This window comes from Pseudophryne corroboree, chromosome 5 (genome assembly GCF_028390025.1).
Source record: "Pseudophryne corroboree isolate aPseCor3 chromosome 5, aPseCor3.hap2, whole genome shotgun sequence".
Lineage (NCBI taxonomy): Eukaryota > Metazoa > Chordata > Amphibia > Anura > Myobatrachidae > Pseudophryne > Pseudophryne corroboree.
Window position 1 is genome coordinate 769,143,135 of NC_086448.1, and position 21,783 is coordinate 769,164,917.

Below are 21,783 nucleotides of genomic sequence, written 5' to 3' on the forward strand. Positions count from 1 at the left end.
CCAGGTAAAGCTTGGGGTGATGAAATGGTTAATTGTGTTGTCTCTCCGCACAGAGCTTTTGCTCTACAAAACTGTTTAGTTTGTACTAAATCAGCAGCAGCACTTTGCTCTTTCTCAATTAAATTAAAGAAAATCATTGCTTTTAATTAGAATAAAAGCCCTCTCACTTGGAGGCTGTTGACAATTTGCTGCACAATGGGGAAAAAAATATTGTGCGTTCTGTTTAGGCTGGCTCAGGAAAACGGGCAAAATGACATTATTTATTATCAGCTATTTATATAGGGCACACCTATTCCGCAGCGCTTACATGATGGGGGCTGCGATGTTGTTTACCGAGATCGGAGGCTAATTTAAAAATAGACGAGTGTTTTGCTGTTTTCAGTGAGGGTTTTTTTTATTCTGGAGTCCTATAAATAATTGGACCAATAACTGTAGTGACGTTTGTCTGGTTCGGTAATGAAATAGGAATAAATGTCAGTGGTCGTCTCATCTGAATGGCGACCGGTAAGCAGCTGAGTCACCTGGCCAAGCATACACCGATAAACCTGACCACTTGCAGAATGACGGGACTCCTGGCCAGTAGGTGTGATGTTGGCAAGTTACCATGTGGCCATTGGCCAGTTTGTTCGCTACCCAATCAAAACACACTTTGGCTTTATTTTAGAGTCTCATTCATTTATCCGACAGTCCCACAGTATTCTTGAGGGGTTCTGTTGTGATATTGCCCAAGGCAAGAAGCTTATGCAGTCGCTTGATCAAACGAGTTGAACCAGCAGGATTTAAAAAAACAATTTTTAAAAAATGTTTTTTACTGAAGATTTTTTACATTTTTGCAAGTCATTTCTATTATGTGAATTGATGCAGATCTTTGTGTACCAGAAGTGTTAATGATTTGAATTATTTAGTCCGTCCTTTTTAAAAAAAAAAAAAAACCTGTCCAGACAACTGTGTCAGTATCTTTTGCTATTTGTGGGAGGGGGTCCTGCGTTTTGTAGTGTCTCCAAATCTGAAAACAAAAATATCTGTTAATATAGTTTTTGTCATTCATCTAACTATACAATAGCAGTGGTATACTTCTACACTTTCAGGGGTAGATTTACTAAAGTGTGGTTTGGATTCAAAATGTCAGTCGATGCTTCACAAGCCTGGTTTAGCATTTAATCCTATTGCCGTTTTAAAATGATCAATGCAAATACCTTAGTAAATCTACCCCCTAAGAGTGTAAACTTCTTGAATTGGTTCCCAAACGCTAGATTGCACTAAACAAAAATGTAGCCGGAGACGACATGACATCATTGCGACTTCACAGAGGAAAACCGTTTAGCTAACCTAACATTGGATGAACAATCTCTCTTCTGATCTGTTTCTCTATATGATTAAAATAAAGTCATCTCTCTCCTGCCAGAGACCAGAGTCTTCTTCCAGCTCTGTATGTAAAGTACAGCCCTGGGGAGTAGGAAGATAAAAGGGGAAATCATAAAATAAGCATAGCAAGTAGCTAACATGACGTGATATATATGTTGCGTTGGCTCAAAACATTTTGATTTACAGAGGCAAGTTCACTTTAATGTATGTACCGAGTAATAAAGAAGAGCTATCGTTAAACCTTTTGGGAAAATGCACATTTTTCAGTTGTCTTGCACAGCAGAAAGAAAACAAATGGCATTGTAGGCAGCTATTTGTGTAATTATGTCTACCCCTGATACAAGGTATTGTGATCTTCTCATTATTACACAAAGGATAACCCATTTATCAGGTTCTCATTCACTCTGTTGTAAATGAGACGGGTTGCACTGTCCGGCCAAGGGACGACACCAGACAAAGAGCTTCCTATCACCAGGACAAATATATTCTTTGTGCTAATGATTTGTTGAACTTTCAGAAGTTGATATATTAATGTTAGGTGGAACTTGAAAGTAGAAGTAATGGCAGGTTCCTGTGAGACTCTGGTACAGGCCCAATATCGAGAACCCTAAAGCCGCATACGCGTGGTATGATTCTAGCTAATAGTCTATATCATTATAAAACTAGCGCATATCGTACTGTGTGTATAGAACAACGATGAACGATGCACAGTCTATTTTGGCTTAGTGCATATCGTTTGTGTGTGTCTACGGTACTAACTATATAAGCCTACAATAATGATTATCTCCTCCAAAAGTCCCACTCACCCCCTCCCCCAGACATTCCAGCCTCCTGTATAGTCAAAATCTCCCATAGCCAAAATCGTTCAGCGTGTGAATAGTCCATATCGTTGGTTCTGGACTCTGGGAGCTTCAAGGGAAATCGTTAAGCTAAAATGTTTGCTTATTTCTTTTAGTTATCTCCACGAGAGAGGGCCGCACAGAACTACAACCAGAAGCTAAAGGAGAAATTCCAGCATCATCCACAGGTCAAGAGAATTGCACAACACAGACACCTCCCCAAAGCCATATACAGCCAGATAAAGGAACAGCGCGAAATGAGGGATTCTCGCCGTAAGAAGTAAGTACATCTCTTCACGCACATTCCAAACCTTGGATACACAGTGATTTTACGGGGCTTGCGGAGACGTTCATTCACTTTGGCCAGTTGTGGCACGGTTTTGTGTTTGAATTAACGGGATCCGTTTCCTCAGAAACAGTACTGCTTCTGAGACTATTAAAGTCCAGTGCAATTGTTTTGTTCCAGATATTGCTTTCCCAGGGAAATGTCTATATGCTTGCTCTTACTCTGTGTGATTCTCCTTTTTTTAGTCCTGAAATTTGAGATTTTGCAGTCAGATTGGTATTAAAGCAGTTTTTGTAGACCTCTTTCCCCTTTGAAGAATAACCATAGAAACCACTAACGTAATTTAATGAAGGCCTTGATGTGTAGACCCCATTACAGTGTCACGGTCATCTACACTTAGTGGTGGCTGCCATTTTGTGGGCGGAGCCAGTATTCATAAGAGCACAGCTGTTCACTGCACTAGTAGTCAAGGAACACTTTCAGTGAAAGCATTGATTGTGTTCTCAATATAATTATCACCTTCATTATGTGCTGTTTAAGATAATAATTCACTATTTTTGTTACAACCTTTCTCCTATTTGCATTTAAACTGTGGCAACCAATCAGCAATTAATGTTTGTCTACATCAAGTACTACAGTGAAAGCAAACGTGATAGATACTACAGTTTTACTGCAAGTTTGGATCTATTTGTAATATTTTTAAGTAGTGTTTGCATTTATATTGCATGAATGCTGATTAACATCTTGTATCTGAGGTCTTGCAAAGCTGATTGTTTGAATTTGGGCTATGGGGGTCATTCTGACCCGTTCGCACGCAGCGGTTCTTCGCTGCGGTTCGAACGGGTCTGGAAAGCGCGGTGCGCACGCGCATCGTTGCCCGGCGACGCTGACAGAGAAGAAAGCGGTCGCAGCGGCGACCACAAGAATATGGACAGCAAGAGGGCGTTCCGGGGCGTCAACTTACCGTTTGCTGCAGTTTTCGGGGAGTGGTAAGTAAAACGCACGCGTGTCCAGGCGAACGGTGGGCGAAGGTGTGACGTCAAAGCCGGCCCCATCATCGCTGGATCCCGCACAGGGTAAGTATGTCCAGGGCTGGTCTTGTTTTGAGTGAAACTTTTTTAGCATAGCAGGGCTGCACAAGAAAACACAGCCCTGCTATGCTAAAATACACTCCCCCCTAGGCGGAGATTAGTTGATCGCACCAGCAGCAAAAAGTTGCTTGGTGCGATCAACTCGGAATGACCCCCTATGCCCTAAGCTAGAATACACTGACTAGTTACAATACTCAAAGGAAACCTGCCATGCCGAATATTCTTCTGCCTTCTGATCTGGGTTGTTGTTTTTTTTTTTCCTTTTCTTTTTTTCCCCCCTTTAGTCTGAAGCTTGGTACACACTAGACCAGTGGTTCTCAAACTCTGTCCTTAGGACCCCACACGGTTCACGTTTTCCATGTCACCCAGCAACTGCACTGTGTGTCACCAACTGTCACATTTTAAAAATCTGCAGGTGACCTGCAAAACATGAACCGTGTGGGGTCCTGAGGACCGAGTTTGAGCACCTGTGAACTAGACAATATGTCGCCTGATCCTAAGGATCGGGGCGACAGATCGGGTACATCATCTGGTGTGTACCAATGATATGCGCTCTCCCATGGGTAGCTAGCAATATCCCCCGCAAGCCGTGCTGTAGGGCCGACTGGGGGATGTCGTAGCCCCTTCCCTGTCGGACTCTGCATCGGCAAGTGTGTGTGCAGTTGGCGCACGCCGGGTCCCGTCGGCAGCGATATCAGGCTGGCTACACATCGCTAGGTGTGTACCCAGCTTTAGTGTCCTTACATCCAGAATGCAATATAAAAGCACGCTTCTGTAATTGAGCCCTAGTGGTGGCTTTCATACATCATTTTTCAGAATCCATTATGCAGAGATCTAACACCAAGAGATAGATGCATGTAACTTCCCATGAGTCTTCTCTCATTCTAACTTACAATCTCCTTTCCAGGGAGTTGAATCGACGCAAACACAGCAAAAAGGGCGCAGTGCCAGTCGTGCCGGAGAAGAAGAAATCTGTTATTGCTGTGGTGGAGTAAAGTTGTGTGCAGGCGCACAAGTGCGTCATTATGTTGATAGGTTGTACAGTGTCCCTCATTTTTTTATTTTTTTTCCTTCTCTAATCGTGAGATCTCTAGTGGGATACAAAGATATCTATTTGTTGTATCCATGAGAGACTAGAGGAGTTTACTGTGGCGATGACCCCTTCGGTTATACGCAATATTATGTAAAGTGTATATGTTTTTATGGTTATTAAGAACACTTCCAGGAAATAAAAATGAACTATTTAAGTATGTTGTGTACTGTGATCTGTGTGTTACTTTACAATGGACTCGGGTGTCTACAGTTGTAGGTTCTGGTGTACGGACTCATTCAGAGAGACCTGTGCAATGAGTAGACACCACTAAGGACGATCTTTGCTGCAGCTCAATAAAAATAAGATTGCATAAAGAATTTTTTTGTAAAGTTGTTTTCGCAAGTTAACATTATACAGTATAAGCCAAAAACAGATCTTTTACATTGATCCAAGCGTGTTCCCAATGAACAGAGCCCTTTTATAAACTTAAGCTCATCCAAACCTTCTCATGGAATTCTGGCTTTTACAAAACTTATTATACTACAGATGTGTCCTCATATCTAGCCTCAGTACACCACTCAGCGGGAGATCCTGACGCGAGTGAGCCGCCAGGTTCTGGGCAACTTCGCTAGCATTGGATGTCTTTTTTTTTTTTTTTCCCCCTAAATGTCTTAGTCACAGCACAGGTTGACGAGGACGCACCAGGAGACTGCTGATTTAATTTGATATGTGATACCATCTTAAATAGAACTCCCATCTTAGTAAATTTACCCCATAGACTCAGAGAATCAGTCACACACACACATACTAGTGTCGCCCGACACTAGCAGAGTCTCACGGGAGCTGGCACGCTGAGAGGGGCTATTTGGCGCAACTACAGCAATGATGTACGATGGGTATGCAGTACATGGGTAGAGTAAGCAACGTCTCGTGGAGCGCATCAGATGCCCTAGAGCAGGCATTCCCAACCGCGGTCCTCAAGGCACACCAACAGTGCAGGTTTCTCTTACGTCCTAGAGGATGCTGGGGACTCCGTAAGGACCATGGGGATAGACTGGCTCCGCAGGAGACATGGGCACTTTAAGAAAGACTTTAGGATTTGGGTGTGCACTGGCTCCTCCCTCTATGACCCTCCTCCAGACCTCAGTTGATTACTGTGCCCAGAGGAGACTGGGTGCTTTTCAGAGAGCTCTCCTGAGTTTCTGACAGAAAGTATTTTGTTTTTTTTATTTTCAGGGAGCCTGCTGGCAACAGACTCCCTGCATCGTGGGACTGAGGGGAGAGAAGCAGACCTACTTCTGTGAGTTAAAAGGCTCTGCTTCTTAGGCTACTGGACACCATTAGCTCCAGAGGGATCGGTACGCAGGTCTCATCCTCGCCGTCCGTCCCGGAGCCGCGCCGCCGTCCTCCTCACAGAGCCTGAAGGTAGAAGCCACGTGAGTTTGAGAAGTTAGAAGACATCAGAGGCGGCAGAAGACTTCACTGTTCTTCACTGAGGTAACGCACAGCACTGCAGCTGTGCGCCATTGCTCCCATTCACCTCACATACTGTGTCACTGTAAGGGCGCGGGGGGGGGGGCTGCAGGGCGCGGGTTAGCAAATAAACCTCTCCTGGCAAAAGATGGGTATATACAGCTGGCCACTGTATATACCTACGAGCCCCCGCCAAAGTTTTGTATTTTAGAGCGGGACAGAAGCCCGCCGCCGAGGGGGCGGGGCTTCTCCCTCAGCACTCATCAGCGCCATTTTTTCTCCACAGCACCGCTGAGAGGAAGCTCCCCGGAGTCTCCCCTGCTTAGATCACAGTGACAAGAGGGTTTTAAAGTAGAGGGGGGCACATAATTGGCGCATTGAGTATAAAAGCGCTATCTGGGTAAACATAAATATTGTGTTTTTGTCCTGGGTTATTATAGCGCTGGGTGTGTGCTGGCATACTCTCTCTCTGTCTCTCCTAAGGGACGTGTGGGGGAACTGTCCTCAGATACGAAGGATTCCCTGAGTGTGTGGTGTGTCGGTACGTGTGTCGACATGTCTGAGGTAGAAGGCTTTTCGAGGGAGGAGGAGGAGCAAATTAATGTGGTGTCGACGGCGCCGACACCTGACTGGATGGATATGTGGAATGTTTTAAGTGCCAATGTAAATTTATTGCACAAAAGATTGGCTAAAGCTGAAGCTAGGGAACAGTCAGGGAGTCAACCCATGCCTGTACCTATGTCGCAGGGACCTTCGGGGTCCCAAAAGCGCCCACTATCCCAAATAGTTGACACGGATACCGACACGGATTCTGACTCCAGTGTTGAATATGATGATGCAAAATTACAGCCAAAGGTGGCTAAATGTATTCGATATATGATTATTGCAATCAAAGATGTTTTGCATATCACAGAGGAACCCCCTGTCCCTGACACGCGGGTACACATGTATAAGGGAAAGAAGACTGAGATAAATTTTCCCCCCTCACATGAGCTGAACGAGTTATGTGAGAAAGCTTGTGAATCTCCAGACAAGAAACTGCAGATTCCCAAAAGGATTCTTATGGCGTATCCTTTCCCGCCAACGGACAGGATACAGTGGGAATCATCCCCTAGGGTGGACAAAGCTTTGACACGTTTATCCAAAAAGGTAGCGCTGCCTTCCCAAGATACGGCTACCCTCAGGGATCCTGCTGATCGCAAGCAGGAGGTTACCCTGAAGTCCATTTATACACATTCGGGTACCTTACTCAGACCGGCTATTGCGTCGGCATGGGTGTGTAGTGCTGTAGCAGCATGGACAGATACCTTGTCAGCGGAAATTGATACCCTGGATAAGGATACCATCCTATTGACCCTAGGACATATAAAAGATGCTGTCTTATATATGAGAGATGCACAAAGATACATTGGTCTTTTGGGTTCGAGAATCAACGCTATGTCGATCTCGGCTAGAAGAGTCCTTTGGACCCGACAATGGACAGGTGATGCCGACTCAAAAAGGCATATGGAGGTTTTACCTTACAGGGGTGAGGAATTGTTTGGGGAAGGTCTCTCGGACCTGGTCTCCACTGCTACGGCAGGCAAATCTAATTTTTTACCTTATATTCCCTCACAACCTAAAAAAGCACCGCATTATCAAATGCAGTCCTTTCGATCAAATAGAAACAAGAAAGGCCGTGGATCGTCCTTTCTTGCCAGAGGTAAGGGCAGAGGGAAAAAGCTGCACAACACAGCTAGTTCCCAGGAACAGAAGTCCTCCCCGGCCTCTGCAAAATCCACCGCATGACGCTGGGGCTCCACTAAGGGAGTCCGCCCCAGTGGGGGCACGTCTTCGAATTTTCAGCCACATCTGGGCCCACTCACAGGTGGATCCCTGGGCAATAGAAATTGTTTCCCTAGGTAACAAACTGGAATTCGAAGAGGTGCCTCCTCGCCGGTTTTTCAAATCTGCTCTGCCAACGTCTCCCCAAGAACGGGAGATAGTGTTAAATGCAATCGACAAATTGTATCTTCAACAGGTGGTGGTCAAGGTTCCCCCGCTTCAACAGGGCAGGGGATATTACTCAACCCTGTTTGTGGTCCCGAAACCGGACGGTTCGGTCAGACCCATTTTAAATTTTAAATCCCTGAACTTATACTTGAAAAGGTTCAAATTCAAAATGGAATCGCTCAGGGCGGTCATCGCCAGCCTGGAAGGGGGAGATTTTATGGTATCTCTGGACATAAAGGATGTATACCTTCATGTTCCCATATATCCACCTCATCAGGCGTACCTGAGATTTGCGGTACAGGATTGTCATTACCAATTTCAGACGTTGCCGTTTGGGCTTTCCACGGCCCCGAGAATTTTCACCAAGGTAATGGCGGAAATGATGGTGCTCCTGCGCAAGCAAGGTGTCACAATTATCCCGTACTTGGACGATCTCCTCATAAAAGCGAGATCAAGAGAACAATTACTGAACAGCGTGTCACTTTCACTGAAGGTGTTACAGCAACACGGCTGGATTCTCAATATCCCGAAGTCGCAGCTGGTTCCTATGACTCATCTACCCTTCTTGGGCATGATTCTGGATACGGACCAGAAAAGGGTGTATCTGCCGATAGAAAAGGCTCAAGAACTCGTGACTTTGGTCAGGAACCTATTGAAACCAAAACAGGTGTCAGTGCATCACTGCACGCGAGTCCTGGGAAAGATGGTGGCATCTTACGAGGCCATTCCATTCGGCAGGTTCCATGCACGGACCTTCCAATGGGACCTACTGGACAAATGGTCCGGGTCGCATCTACAATTGCATCGGTTGATCATCCTGTCCCCCAGGGCCAGGGTATCTCTCCTGTGGTGGCTGCAGAGTGCTCACCTTCTAGAGGGCCGCAGATTCGGCATTCAGGACTGGGTCCTGGTGACCACGGACGCGAGCCTCCGAGGTTGGGGTGCAGTCACACAAGGAGGGAACTTCCAGGGTCTTTGGTCAAGTCAGGAGACTTGTCTTCACATCAACGTCCTGGAGCTAAGGGCCATATTCAACGCCCTTCGTCAAGCGGAGACTTTGCTTCGCGACTTACCAGTTCTGATCCAGTCAGACAACATCACCGCAGTAGCTCATGTTAACCGCCAGGGCGGCACAAGGAGCAGAGTGGCAATGGCGGAAGCCACAAGGATTCTGCGCTGGGCGGAAAACCATGTAAGCGCACTATCAGCAGTGTTCATTCCGGGAGTGGATAACTGGGAAGCAGACTTCATCAGCAGGTACGACCTGCATCCGGGAGAGTGGGGACTTCATCAGGAAGTCTTCACACAGATTACAAGCCAGTGGGGCCTGCCCCAGATAGACATGATGACGTCCCGCCTAAACAAAAAACTGCAAAGGTATTGCGCCAGGTCAAGAGACCCTCAGGCAGTAGCGGTGGACGCACTAGTGACACCGTGGGTGTTCCACTCAGTATATGTGTTTCCTCCTCTTCCTCTCATCCCAAAGGTGTTGAGAATAATAAGAAAAGGAGGAGTTCGGACAATTCTCATTGTTCCAGATTGGCCACAAAGGGCCTGGTACCCGGAATTGCAGGAGATGCTCACAGAAGATCCGTGGCCTCTTCCTCTAAGACAGGACCTGTTGCAACAGGGGCCCTGTCTGTTCCAAGACTTACCGCGGCTGCGTTTGACGGCTGAACGCCGGATCCTAGCGGAAAAGGGCATTCCGGAGGAGGTCATTCCTACTCTGATAAAGGCTAGGAAGGATGTGACAGCTAAACATTATCACCGTATATGGCGTAAATATGTTGCTTGGTGTGAGGCCAGGAATGCTCCTACGGAAGAATTCCATCGGGGCCGTTTCCTTCACTTTCTACAAACTGGAGTGAATTTGGGCCTAAAATTAGGCTACATTAAGGTTCAGATTTCGGCATTATCCATTTTCTTTCAAAAAAAATTGGCTTCGCTTCCAGAAATACAAACTTTTGTAAAGGGAGTGCTTCATATTCAGCCTCCTTTTGTACCTCCGGTGGCACCTTGGGACCTTAACGTGGTTTTGAGTTTCCTTAAGTCGCACTGGTTTGAACCACTTCAGACAGTAGAGTTAAAATATCTCACTTGGAAGGTGGTCATGTTGTTGGCCTTAGCTTCGGCTAGGCGGGTGTCAGAATTGGCGGCTTTGTCTCACAAAAGCCCCTATCTAGTTTTCCATATGGATAGGGCGGAATTGCGGACCCGTCCTCAATTCTTGCCTAAGGTGGTGTCATCCTTTCATATGAACCAACCTGTTGTGGTGCCGGTGGCTACACGAGACTTGGAGGATTCCGAGTATCTGGATATAGTCAGGGCTTTGAAAATTTACGTGGCCAGGACGGCCAAAGTCAGAAAAACTGAAGCGCTGTTTATCCTGTATGCAGCCAACAAGGTTGGCGCTCCTGCTTCAAAGCAGACTATTGCTCGCTGGATCTGTACCACGATTCAGCAGGCGCATACGACGGCTGGATTGCCGTTACCTAAATCAGTCAAGGCCCATTCCACTAGGAAAGTGGGCTCTTCTTGGGCGGCTGCCCGAGGGGTCTCGACACTACAGCTGTGCCGAGCGGCTACTTGGTCAGGGGAAAACACGTTTGCGAAATCCTACAAATTTGATACCCTGGCTGAGGAGGACCTCCTGTTTGCTCAATCGGTGCTGCAGAGTCATCCGCACTCTCCCGCCCGTTTGGGAGCTTTGGTATAATCCCCATGGTCCTTACGGAGTCCCCAGCATCCTCTAGGACGTAAGAGAAAATAAGATTTTAAACCTACCGGTAAATCTTTTTCTCGTACTCCGTAGAGGATGCTGGGCGCCCATCCCAAGTGCGGACTACTTCTGCAAGACTTGGATATAGTTTTGCTTACATAAGGGTTATGTTATGGTTGCTTTCAGTTTCCGACTGATGCTATGTTGAATTTCATACTGTTAACTGGTTAGTTTATCACAAGTTATACGGTGTGATTGGTGTGGGCTGGTATGAATCTTGCCCTTGGTTTAACAAAAATCCTTTCCTTGTACTACCCGTCTCCTCTGGGCACAGTTTCTCTAACTAAGGTCTGGAGGAGGGGCATATAGGGAGGAGCCAGTGCACACCCAAATCCTAAAGTCTTTCTTAAAGTGCCCATGTCTCCTGCGGAGCCCGTCTATCCCCATGGTCCTTACGGAGTCCCCAGCATCCTCTACGGCAGGCATGTCCAAACTGCGGCCCTCCAGCTGTTGAGAAACTACACATCCCAGCATGCCCTGACACAGCTTTAGCATTCTCTGACAGCAAAACTGTGTCAGGGCATGCTGGGATATGTAGTTTCACAACAGCTGGAGGGCCGCAGTTTGGACATGCCTGCTCTACGGACTACGAGAAAAAGATTTACCGGTAGGTTTAAAATCTTATTTTTAGTGATATCCAGGCTTCAGCACAGATGGTTAAATCAAAATAACGGAGGTACTAATTAAGTCACCTGTGTTCAAGCCTGGATATCACTAATACCAGGACTGTTAGTGTGCCTTGAGGACCGAGGTTGGGAATCACTGCCCTAGAAAGCCATAGGGGTATATGCAATTGGAATTCGACCGTTTTTAAATTCGACACAATTCGACAGTCGAATCCCGGCCACCGGGACCGGAATTCGACATATTCAATAAAAAACGGATTCGACAGTCCCGCTGTCGAAAAACGGACCAATTGACGGATAGTGTGCGTCCTGGATTCGACTTTTTGGACGGCACAAAAATGTTTAAAAAACCCAGAAAAAAATTGCGTGGGGTCCCCCCTCCTAAGCATAGCCAGCCTCGGGCTCTTTGAGCCGGTCCTGGTTGTAAAAATACGGGGGGAAAATTGACAGGGGATCCCCCGTATTTTTACAACCAGCACCGGGCTCTGCGTCCGGTCCTGGTGCAAAAAAGTGTCCCCTGGCTGTGGCATTATCTCTCTGACTAGTGGAGCCCGGTGCTGGTGTGAAAAATACGGGGGACCCCTACGCTTTTTGTCCCCCGTATTTTTGGCACCAGGACCGGACGCAGAGCCCGGTGCTGGTTGTGAAAATACGGGGGGATCCCCTGTCATTTCCCCCCCCCCGTATTTTTACAACCAGGACCGGCTCAAAGAGCCCGAGGCTGGTTATGCTTAGGAGGGTGGACCCCACGCATTTTTTTTTCTTGATTTTAACCCATTCCCACCCCTTCCCACTGAAAACCATGCTCTATTTTAGTCAGTTAAAAAAAAAAATATTCTTTTACAAAATATATAAATAATACTTGTCTCCTAATAGACAAACCAAGTACATAATCCCTTCTAATATAAATAGATATGTTATTAGCAATAAAAAAAAACACACAAAAAAACATGTTTTTAAAATTTGTTATTAGATTCCGCCAGCAAAGTGAGGCGAATGAAATTGACGAAATTACTGTCGAAAAGCACTGTTGTCGAATCGACATTCTTCAATTGAATATTCTTTTGTCGAAAAGCCGCATTTTTACTATTGCAGACATGTCGAATTTCAAAAAGTCGAATCTGAAACGTCCGTTTTTTTGTCGAAAAGTACTGTATTGCATTGTCGAATTTTTTTTTTGTGTCCCGTTTTTTGACATTTGCGGCAATTCGACCGCAATTGCATATACCCCATAATCTTCTACGACTACAAGAGTGGTCTGTGACAGCAGGAGGATTTTGAGCGTCTGCAAGCTGCTTTTTGGGAGGAAGCACTACCACGAACCACTGTGTTTGTTTGAGTGGTTTGCAGGATTTTGATGCGGGAGACAGTCCCTGGAAGACGAGCGATGCGGCCATCCTATGTCCACCATCACAGAGTACAACGTTGCTGCCATGCGGGCCATAGTTGAGGTGGACACCAGGGTGACGGTGGCTCAGTTAGAGAAGGAGATAGGCATCTCATCAGGATCCATCCGCTTGATACTCCACGAAAAGCTTGGCCTGAGCACGGTTTCTGCAAGCTGGGTGCCTCATCAGCTGACTCGAGAGCAGAAGAAGGCTCGGGTGACTTGGTTCAACAACATGCTGGCCAGATTTGCTGGCTGTTGCTCAAACACTTTCTGGGAGATTATCAGTGGTGATGAATCCTGGATCTACAGTTTTGACCCTGAAACCAAACAGCCTAGTGGACCCCAGCTGGAGGTGCACCTCCACAGAAGTTCCAACATACGCACATCATTGCCAAGCAGATGGTGGAAGTTTTTGTAACCAAGACTAGTCATGTAGCTACCATACCACTCATGTAGCAGTGCACCATCACTGGGTGCTGGTACGGGAACCAATGCCTTCCACAAGTGCTGGAAGCAATTTCCAAGAACTCCAACTCGTGGTGTCCTTCTCCATCACAATGCACCTGCCCACAAGTCCAGGAAAGTGGTGGATTTTATGGCCCATGAACACATCCAGGAGCTGGGTCATTCCTTGTACAGGCAAGACCTGGTCCCCAGCGACTTCTTCGTGTTCCCACAAATCTAGCATAAGATGCGTGGGTTTCGTTTTGAGTCACCAGAAGTTGAAGTGGAGACTTTCATCCACTATGTAGAAGACGTACCTGCTTCGGACTGGTCCAGCTGCTTCACCAAGTGGTTTGACCACATGCAACTTTGCATAGACTTTTCTGGCAAATACTTTGAAAAAATGTAAATGTTCCCGTTGTTTGTAAATATACTTTCTGCGCATCCAGAAACTAACTGCACACCCCTCGTATGAGGACACATCTGTAAATTGTTGATTTTGGCTGTCATTTATAACTGACAAGGTTATTAAGCTTCAGGGAGTCCCAGGGCGCCATGTCGTGTCTACTTCTCTTTTCTGATAGATTTACAGTGCAGCAGGAATAAAGCTTGGTTTAGAATTTATTTTTCTTGCATCCTTCAATTCATCGTTTAAAGCTGCTAAGAACCAGCGACTTTATCAAACCGCAGGTTAGTACATTTACCACCTAGAGTGGCAAGCAGCTGATTAAATACATCGCTAGTGTAGAGAGTTAAATAAACCTTTACTGTCATAGCGGTAACAATTGCACAGTCATCTTATACTTATACAACTGCTCAGTCATCCAGTATCTTGTCAGATCTTTGCTTATATATGGAGGGTAGTGGTGTCGCTGGTGTCATATGACTCACTGTGAAGGTGTACTCATCCACTCGCTGACTGTTATACAATCCTTATTTCAGACACAAAGTTTTGAGTTGTCTCCAGTAACGGCGCTCCCTTTCAAAACTGCATTTCATCGACTACACCCTATGGGAAGTATGGCAGTCTCCTATTGCTATACCCAAAAGCTTACACCTGAATTAAGTGTGTAAGAGCAGTGCGTCTGTGTTTCGATAAGCATTGTTTTCCCACTACGTCTGCACCTTATAACACCTGTTTCTAGCACTGACCTCTTCCAGCGCTATTAATTTACTTATGCTGTACCTCCATACAGGGCCGTTTCTTTGGCAGGCGAGCAGTGCAACCGCACTGGGCGCCCGCCGCAGCATTAACTGTGGCTCCCTGCTTCCCCCTCCTATTTCTCCACGAGTAACCCGCTCGGGGGGCGGAGTTTCACGGAATGACGCGGTTGCGTCGTTACGTCACGACGCAACCCCGTCACTCCGCGAAACTCCCCCCATACCCGAGCGGAGTACAGAGGGGGATCCAAGTTAGGAGCGACTTGTGAGGCGGGCCGAAGAGCGGTAATCGCCTCTGTAGGTATTCTCTCTCTCAATGTGTAAAATGGGGACACCTGCCGTAATGTGTGAAATGGGGACTCTTGCCTGCCGTAGTGTGGGGATTTAATGTATCAAGGGCATTGCAGTGTGTGGTATAATATGGTGCAGGGGGCATTACTGTGTGGGGCTTAATATGGTATAAAAAAATGTTCCTGTGGTGGTCGTGATCTGTTGGAGCAGGGTCAAAAACTGGATTATGAGGTGGGGGGCACAAGTTTTTTTTTTATCTAGGTGGGGGGGCACATTTTTTTTATGTCATGGGGGGGCGCATTTTTAAATCTCGCACTGGCAGCCAAATTGGCTGGAAACAGCCCTGCCTCCATAACAGAGCAAATCTTTTTACAAAAGTCTAAGCTCAATGGGGTTTGTTTTTTTTGTTTTGCTTTTTTAAATTGAAGCATAACGTGCAGTAAAATATACAATACCAATCGACAATGTTCCCTCCCTGTCTTGTCTCCCCTTCACTGTTTACTCATTTAAGAAAATATTTGTACATTGTATAATTTTCTATTTGTGTCTGTATACGTGTCTCGTACGTTTTGTTTTGTTTGTTTTTTCTTTGTAAAACTGCACATGTAATGATGGGTTATGGCAACTCTGTCACATTATTAAAGGGAGTTAATAGCACCACTTGTAATGATAGCAGTCTATTTTAACAACAGATACCCCTTAAACTGCAGAAGTGTTAAGACCGGCATAAGCAACTTCAGCGATGACTGTCCACTTATTGTGGCATACTTCTTACCACTCTGGCTGCTCATGCCAGATCCTAAGCAGAGTTATTGAAGGCACGCAAAAAAAAAAAAAGTGACATGCAGAAGCGTTCGTGGTGAGGTGCAGAGGGAGCCAGCTTTGGGTAAAATGGGGGCGTGTTACTCCCATTTTCTGAAGTGCACTCAGCACCTCTAAGGGACATAACTACTGGGGGGCAGGGTAATTTTTAAGTTGATAATTTTTGTATGGCCCTCGAAGGATTTTATAAATATCCAAATGGCCCTTGGTAGAAAAAGGTTCCCCACCCCTGCTTTAAATGGTCTCTCAGTCTGTTTCAGTACAATTCACAATCATGGGGAAGACTGCTGACCGGACAGTTGTGCAGAAAACCATCATTGACACCCTCCACAAGGAGGAAAAGCCTCAAAAGGAAATTGCAAAAGAAGTTGGATGTTCTCAAAGTGCTGTATCAAAGCACATTAATAGAAAGTTAAGTGGAAGTGAAAAGAGTGGAAGAAAAAGGTGCACAAGCAGCAGGGATGACCGCAACCTGGAGAGGACTGTCAGGAAAAGGCCATTCAAAAGTGTGGGGGAGCTTCACAAGGAGTGGACTGAGGCTAGAGTTAGTGCATCAAGAGCCACCACACACAGATGGATCCTGGACCTGGGCTAAAGAGAAAAAGAACTGGTCTGTTGTTTAGTGGTTAAAAGTCCTCTTTTCTGATGAGAGCAAATTTTGCACCTCATTTGGAAACCGAGGTCCCAGAGTATGGATGAAGAATGGAGAGACACACAATCCAAGATGCTTAAAGTCCAGTGTGAAGTTTCCACAGTCTGTGTTGATTTGGGGAGCCATGTCATCTGCTGGTGTTGGTCCACTGTGCTTTATTAAGTCCAGAGTCAATGCAGCTGTCTACCAGGACATTTTAGAGCACTTCATGCTTCCTTCAGCAGACGAGCTTTATGGAGATGCTGACTTCATTTTCCAGCAGGACTTGGCACCTGCCCACACTGCCAAAAGTACCAAAACCTGGTTCAATGACCGTGGGATTACTGTGCTGGATTGGCCAGCAAACTCGCCTGACCTGAACCCCATAGAGCAGAGGTTCTCAAACTCGGTCCTCGGGGGCCCACACAGTGCATGTTTTGCAGGTTACCCAGCAGGTGCACAGGTGTACTAATTACTCACTGACACATTTTAAAAGGTCCACAGGTGGAGCTAATTATTTCACTTGCGATTCTGTGAGGAGACCTGCAAAACATGCACTGTGTGGGCCCCCGAGGACCGAGTTTGAGAACCTCTGCCATAGAGAATCTATTGGGCATTGCCAATAGAAAGATGAGATATGAGAACGAACAATGCAGAAAAGCTGAAGGCTGCTATTGAAGCATCCTGGTCTTCCATAACACCTCAGCAGTGCCATAGGCTGATAGAATCCATGCCTTGCCGCATTGAGGTAGTAATTCATTCAAAAGGGGCACAAACCAAGTACTGAATACCTGTGCCAGATTATACTTTTCAGGGGGCTGACATTTCTGTATTTAAAATCCTTTTTTTATTGATCTCCTATATAATAGCCCAGAGTGACTGTGTGTATAACGCTGTGCGTGGCTGGAAGCTCTCATTGGGTTAGCGGCAGGTCTATCACACCCAGTCCACAGCTGATTGGGCGAGAAACACCCTCCCACACAAGTTACAGCCTATGGGATTCTCTGCCCCTTTGGTTGCTGTGTGTTCCTAGAACAGGATTAACAATGGGGCTGATGGAGCTGCAGCTCCAGGTCCACACCACAAAATAGGCCCACTGCATCTGCAGCAACATACCCTCCAACAATTTACACACAAAAATCGGTACAAATTCGAAAAGGGGGAGTGGACAAAGTGGTGTGGTCACGCCCCTTTTCCTATAGTTTCAATGGAAGTTTGGAGAGCCAAAAATCGGTACAGACCATAAAAAAAGGTACCGTACCTGCCAAAAGAGTACAGTTGGAGGGTATGCCACTGCATCTGCGCTGTAGATAGGACGCTACAGTAAAAGGATTTTTTTTTTCTTCCTATGTCTTGCTACCAGTCCGCCTGCCCCCTCCGGCATCAACAATCCCCACTCCCTAGGTGGAACAAAAGCTGCTGCGGCCACCGGCATAGATATGTATGAAAGCGGCGCAGCGGAAGGCTTTCATAACCCTCCCTGCGCTGCATACTCTCTAAGCCCTGGAGCCTTCTCTGCATGTGATGTCACAGAAGTGCCTCCCTGCCACAGCTGCGCCTAGATCCCCAGAGGCCCTGACTCCTCAATACAGCACCTGGGCTGCCTGCCTGGAAGCCTCGAGATGGCTAATGGATAGAGCGGGTGATATCGCGGAGGGTAATGTCTGGACGCTGAATCAATGTAAAGTGCTGTGCAATGCAGTGGGTGTGCAGTGTCCCTAACACTGCACAGCACTCTCACCTTTTACATTGATTCAGCAAGTCAGTCAGTTCTGCCAGCCAGTCACAATTGTTAGCGCCGGTGTCCCAACGTGCCGCATTACAGGGAAGTATATGCAGTAAATAAACTACAGCTCCCAGCAGCACTTAGTGCCGAAGCATTCCGGCGCTAAGGCCTGCTGGGAGCTGTAGTTTTTTGAGTGCATCTTCTTCCCTGTAATGCGCCGCGTTGGGACATCGGCGCTAACAATAGTGACTGGCTCCTTGGCTGCTGTGCGAGTCTCCGGGAGAGGCACTGCCAAAGGGAGGACAGCAGCTTAGCTGCTTCCAGGAGGAGAAGCATTACCTGCCCCTCCACCACTTGCAGTACTGCCGGCCCCATCCGCGGCACCGCCACACACCCCTCCACCACCCGCTGTGGCTCCGGACCCCCTCCCCCACCCACAGCACACCCGGACCCACCCCTCCCCAACTCGCGGCACCACCGCACCCGCCCCTTCCCCACCTGCGGCACCCTCGCAACCGCTCCTCCACCACCTACAGTGGCTCCAGACCCCCCACCCGTGACACCACCACACCAGCCCCTCCCACACCCATGACACCACCACACCAGCCCCTCCCCCACCCGTGGCATCCCCGGACACCCTCCCCCATCCGCGTAGCCACCGCATCCACCACAGCACCTACTAGGCGATTCATCAGGCCCTGCATGCGCTGTCCATGCCGTTGCAAGGGGCTACGACCCCTTAACCATCGCACGCCCTTTGTCCATGCAATATTTAACCACTCACACAATTATGATTGGAGGTAATACTCCATATAATACAAATATTGCACGCCGCAAGGGTTAAGGGGGTGTAGCCCCTTACGACGATGAACCACCTAGTTTTATTCTAATTTTCTGAGATTTTGGATTTGGGGTTATCTTAAGCTGTAAGACATGTAATGAGTCTATATAATATATTAGTTTCACCTTTAAAGTTGAATTATTGAAATAAATGAGCTTTTGCACAATATTGTAATTTTCTGAGTTTCACCTGTATGTTTGTTGATTATATGAATGAGATCTATTGTACTTCTAGTATTATCTCTAGCTTGTCGGCCTGGGATGGAGCCCAGCTGACCCTTATGAACAAACTGAGGGAGGACCCTGACCTAGTAGCCACAATTTTAGGGGATTTTTGGGTATATTATTTATTTTATTACTATTACTGGAGATAGCTAAAACATGTTTGTCTATTACCTTTTATGTTTATGGCAAAGCAAAACTATGCCTTTGAAAAATCAACCCCTTGTACCTTGAAATCAAGCTCTGAAAATGTTCTTAATTTTTTAACCTTCGATTAAATGTAAAGTGTAATACAAATAATACAGAGAGCATCGCAGTGACTGTCATATAATACAGAGAGCATTACAGTGACTGTCATATAATACAGAGAGCATTGCAATACAGAGTGACTGTCATATAATACAGAGAGCATTGCAATACAGAGGACCTCAACATCTACTACAAAATACACAGAACATCACAGCCACACACTTATGTTTAGCACCTGGAATGTGATAAACCAACAAAATGCTTCTGGCAGATTTATAATGTAAATGCATAGGGATACAAATGAGCAGTGTTCTCTCTGACATAAAGAGCTCTCTCTATATTACTTGCTAGGGTAATTTATAAAACACCAAAAAATAGGATTTTAATTACCTACCGGTAAATCCTTTTCTCGTAGTCCGTAGAGGATACTGGGGTCCACATTAGTACCATGGGGGTATAGACGGGTCCACTAGGAGCCATGGGCAAGAAATTGATAGTGTGGAATGGCTCCTCCCTCTATGCCCCTCCTACCAGACTCAGTCTAGAAAACTGTGCCGATGAGACGGACATACTTTGAGAGAAGGAGAGATAAGGATAGCGGTGAGAGTCCGAACCAGCACACACAAACTAGAGGAAAGCCAAGCTAACCAAACTTTAAACTAGGAACAGCAACCGCTAAACCAACAATATTTAACCAAATAACAGTGTAGGAAGAAACGAAGCACTGGGCGGGCGCAAAGTATCCTCTATGGACTACGAGAAAAGGATTTATCAATAGGTAATTAAAATCCTATTTTCTCTTATGTCCTAGAGGATACTGGGGTCCACATTAGTACCACTGGGATGTACCAAAGCTCCCAAACCGGGTGGGAGAGTGCTGAGGTTCCTGCAGAACTGATTGACCAAACTGAAGGTCCTCAGAGGCCAAAGTATCGAACTTGTAGAACTTAGCAAACGTGTACGAACCTGACCAAGTAGCTGCTCGGCAGAGCTGTAAAGCCGAGACACTCCGGGCAGCCGCCCAGGAAGAACCCACCAATCTAGTAGAGTGGGCCTGTACAGATTTTGGACACCTGCCGTGGATTAAGCATGCTGGATAGTAAGCCTGATCCAGCGTGCAATTGTCTGCTTTGAAGCAGGACATCACAATTTTATTGGGATTATAGAGAACAAACAGCGAGTCAGATTTTCTGAGACGAGATGTCCGCTTCACATAGATCTTCAAAGCCCTCACAACATCCAAGGACTTTGACGTAGCAGAGGTGTCGGTAACCACCAGAAGGAACCATAATAGGTTGGTTGATATGAAACGCAGACACCACCTTTGGAAGAAATTGCTGACGAGTTCTGAGTTCAGCCCTATTTTCATGAAAAATCAAATAGGGACTTTTGTGAGACAACGCCCCCAGCTCTCACACGCCTCGCAAGAGCCAAGGCCAACAGCGTGACGGCCTTCCACGTAAGAAACTTGATGTCAACGACCAGTAAAGGCTCAAACCATTCCTACTGCAGGAACTGCAACACCAAGTTGAGATCCCAAGGTGCCGTAGGAGGCACAAAGGGCGGTTGGATGTGCAGAACCCCCTTCAAAAATGTCTGAACCTCAGGGAGAGAAGCCAATTGTTTCTGGAAGAAAATGGATAAGGCCGAAATCTGAACTTTTATGTGCCCAAATGTAGGCCTACATCCACACCTGACTGCAGAAAAAGGAGAAAACGTCCAAGCTGAAATTCCACCGCCGGAAATTTCCTGTACTAACACCAAGAGACATTTTTTTTTCAAATACGGTGGTAATGTGTAGACGTTACCCCCTTTCTGGATTGGATCAGGGTTGGAATAACCCTATCCGGGATCCCTTTCCGGGCTAGAATTTGACGCTCAACCTTCATGCCGTCAAACGTAGCCATGGTAAGTCTTGATAGACAAACGGCCCCTGTTGAAGAAGGTCCTTGCGAAGAGGTAGAGGCCACGGATCCTCTAGGAGCATCTCCAGTAGATCCGCATACCAGGCTTCTTGGCCAGTCCGGAGCAATGAGAATTGCTTGAACCTTTTCCCTTTTTATTCTTTTGAGAAACTTTGGGATCAATGGGAGTGGTGGAAACACGTACACTATCTGGTAGACCCATGGAGTCACAAGAGCGTCCACCGCCACTGCTTGCGGGTCCCTCGACCTGGAACAATACCACTTGAGCTTCTTGTTGAGACGAGAGGCCATCATGTCGATTTGTGGCATTCCCCACTGACATGCCAAGCACCCGAACACCTCCGGATGAAGGCCCCACTCTCCTGGGTGGAGGTCGTGTTGGCTGAGGAAGTCTGCTTCCCAGTTGTCTACTCCTGGAATGTAGATCGCAGACAACGCCACGCGTGTCTTTCTGCCCAGAGGAGAATCCTTGTTACCTCTGAAAGGTAGGCTTTCTACGCCTTACCTGGTGTAGCCACAAGCCCCTGCGTGCTGACACTGCCATGGCAGTGGTGCGTGCATTGAGTACACCAATTTCCTTTAAGGCCTCCACCATAAA

The 21,783-nt window shown here is 46.6% G+C and overlaps 1 protein-coding gene across 2 annotated transcripts in view; it reads left to right on the top strand.

Annotated features, from left to right (window-relative positions):
• DCAF13 (DDB1 and CUL4 associated factor 13) overlaps positions 1 to 4,831 on the top strand; it is a 78,378-nt gene extending 73,547 nt beyond the window's left edge. For both annotated transcript variants that reach the window (XM_063924245.1, XM_063924247.1), the window contains exons 10-11: positions 2,321 to 2,484; positions 4,489 to 4,831. In XM_063924245.1, the coding sequence (XP_063780315.1) occupies positions 2,321 to 2,484; positions 4,489 to 4,576 (252 nt within the window). In that variant the 3' untranslated portion in view covers positions 4,577 to 4,831. The remainder of the gene's footprint in view (positions 1 to 2,320; positions 2,485 to 4,488) is intronic.
• Positions 4,832 to 21,783: the final 16,952 nt, after the last annotated feature.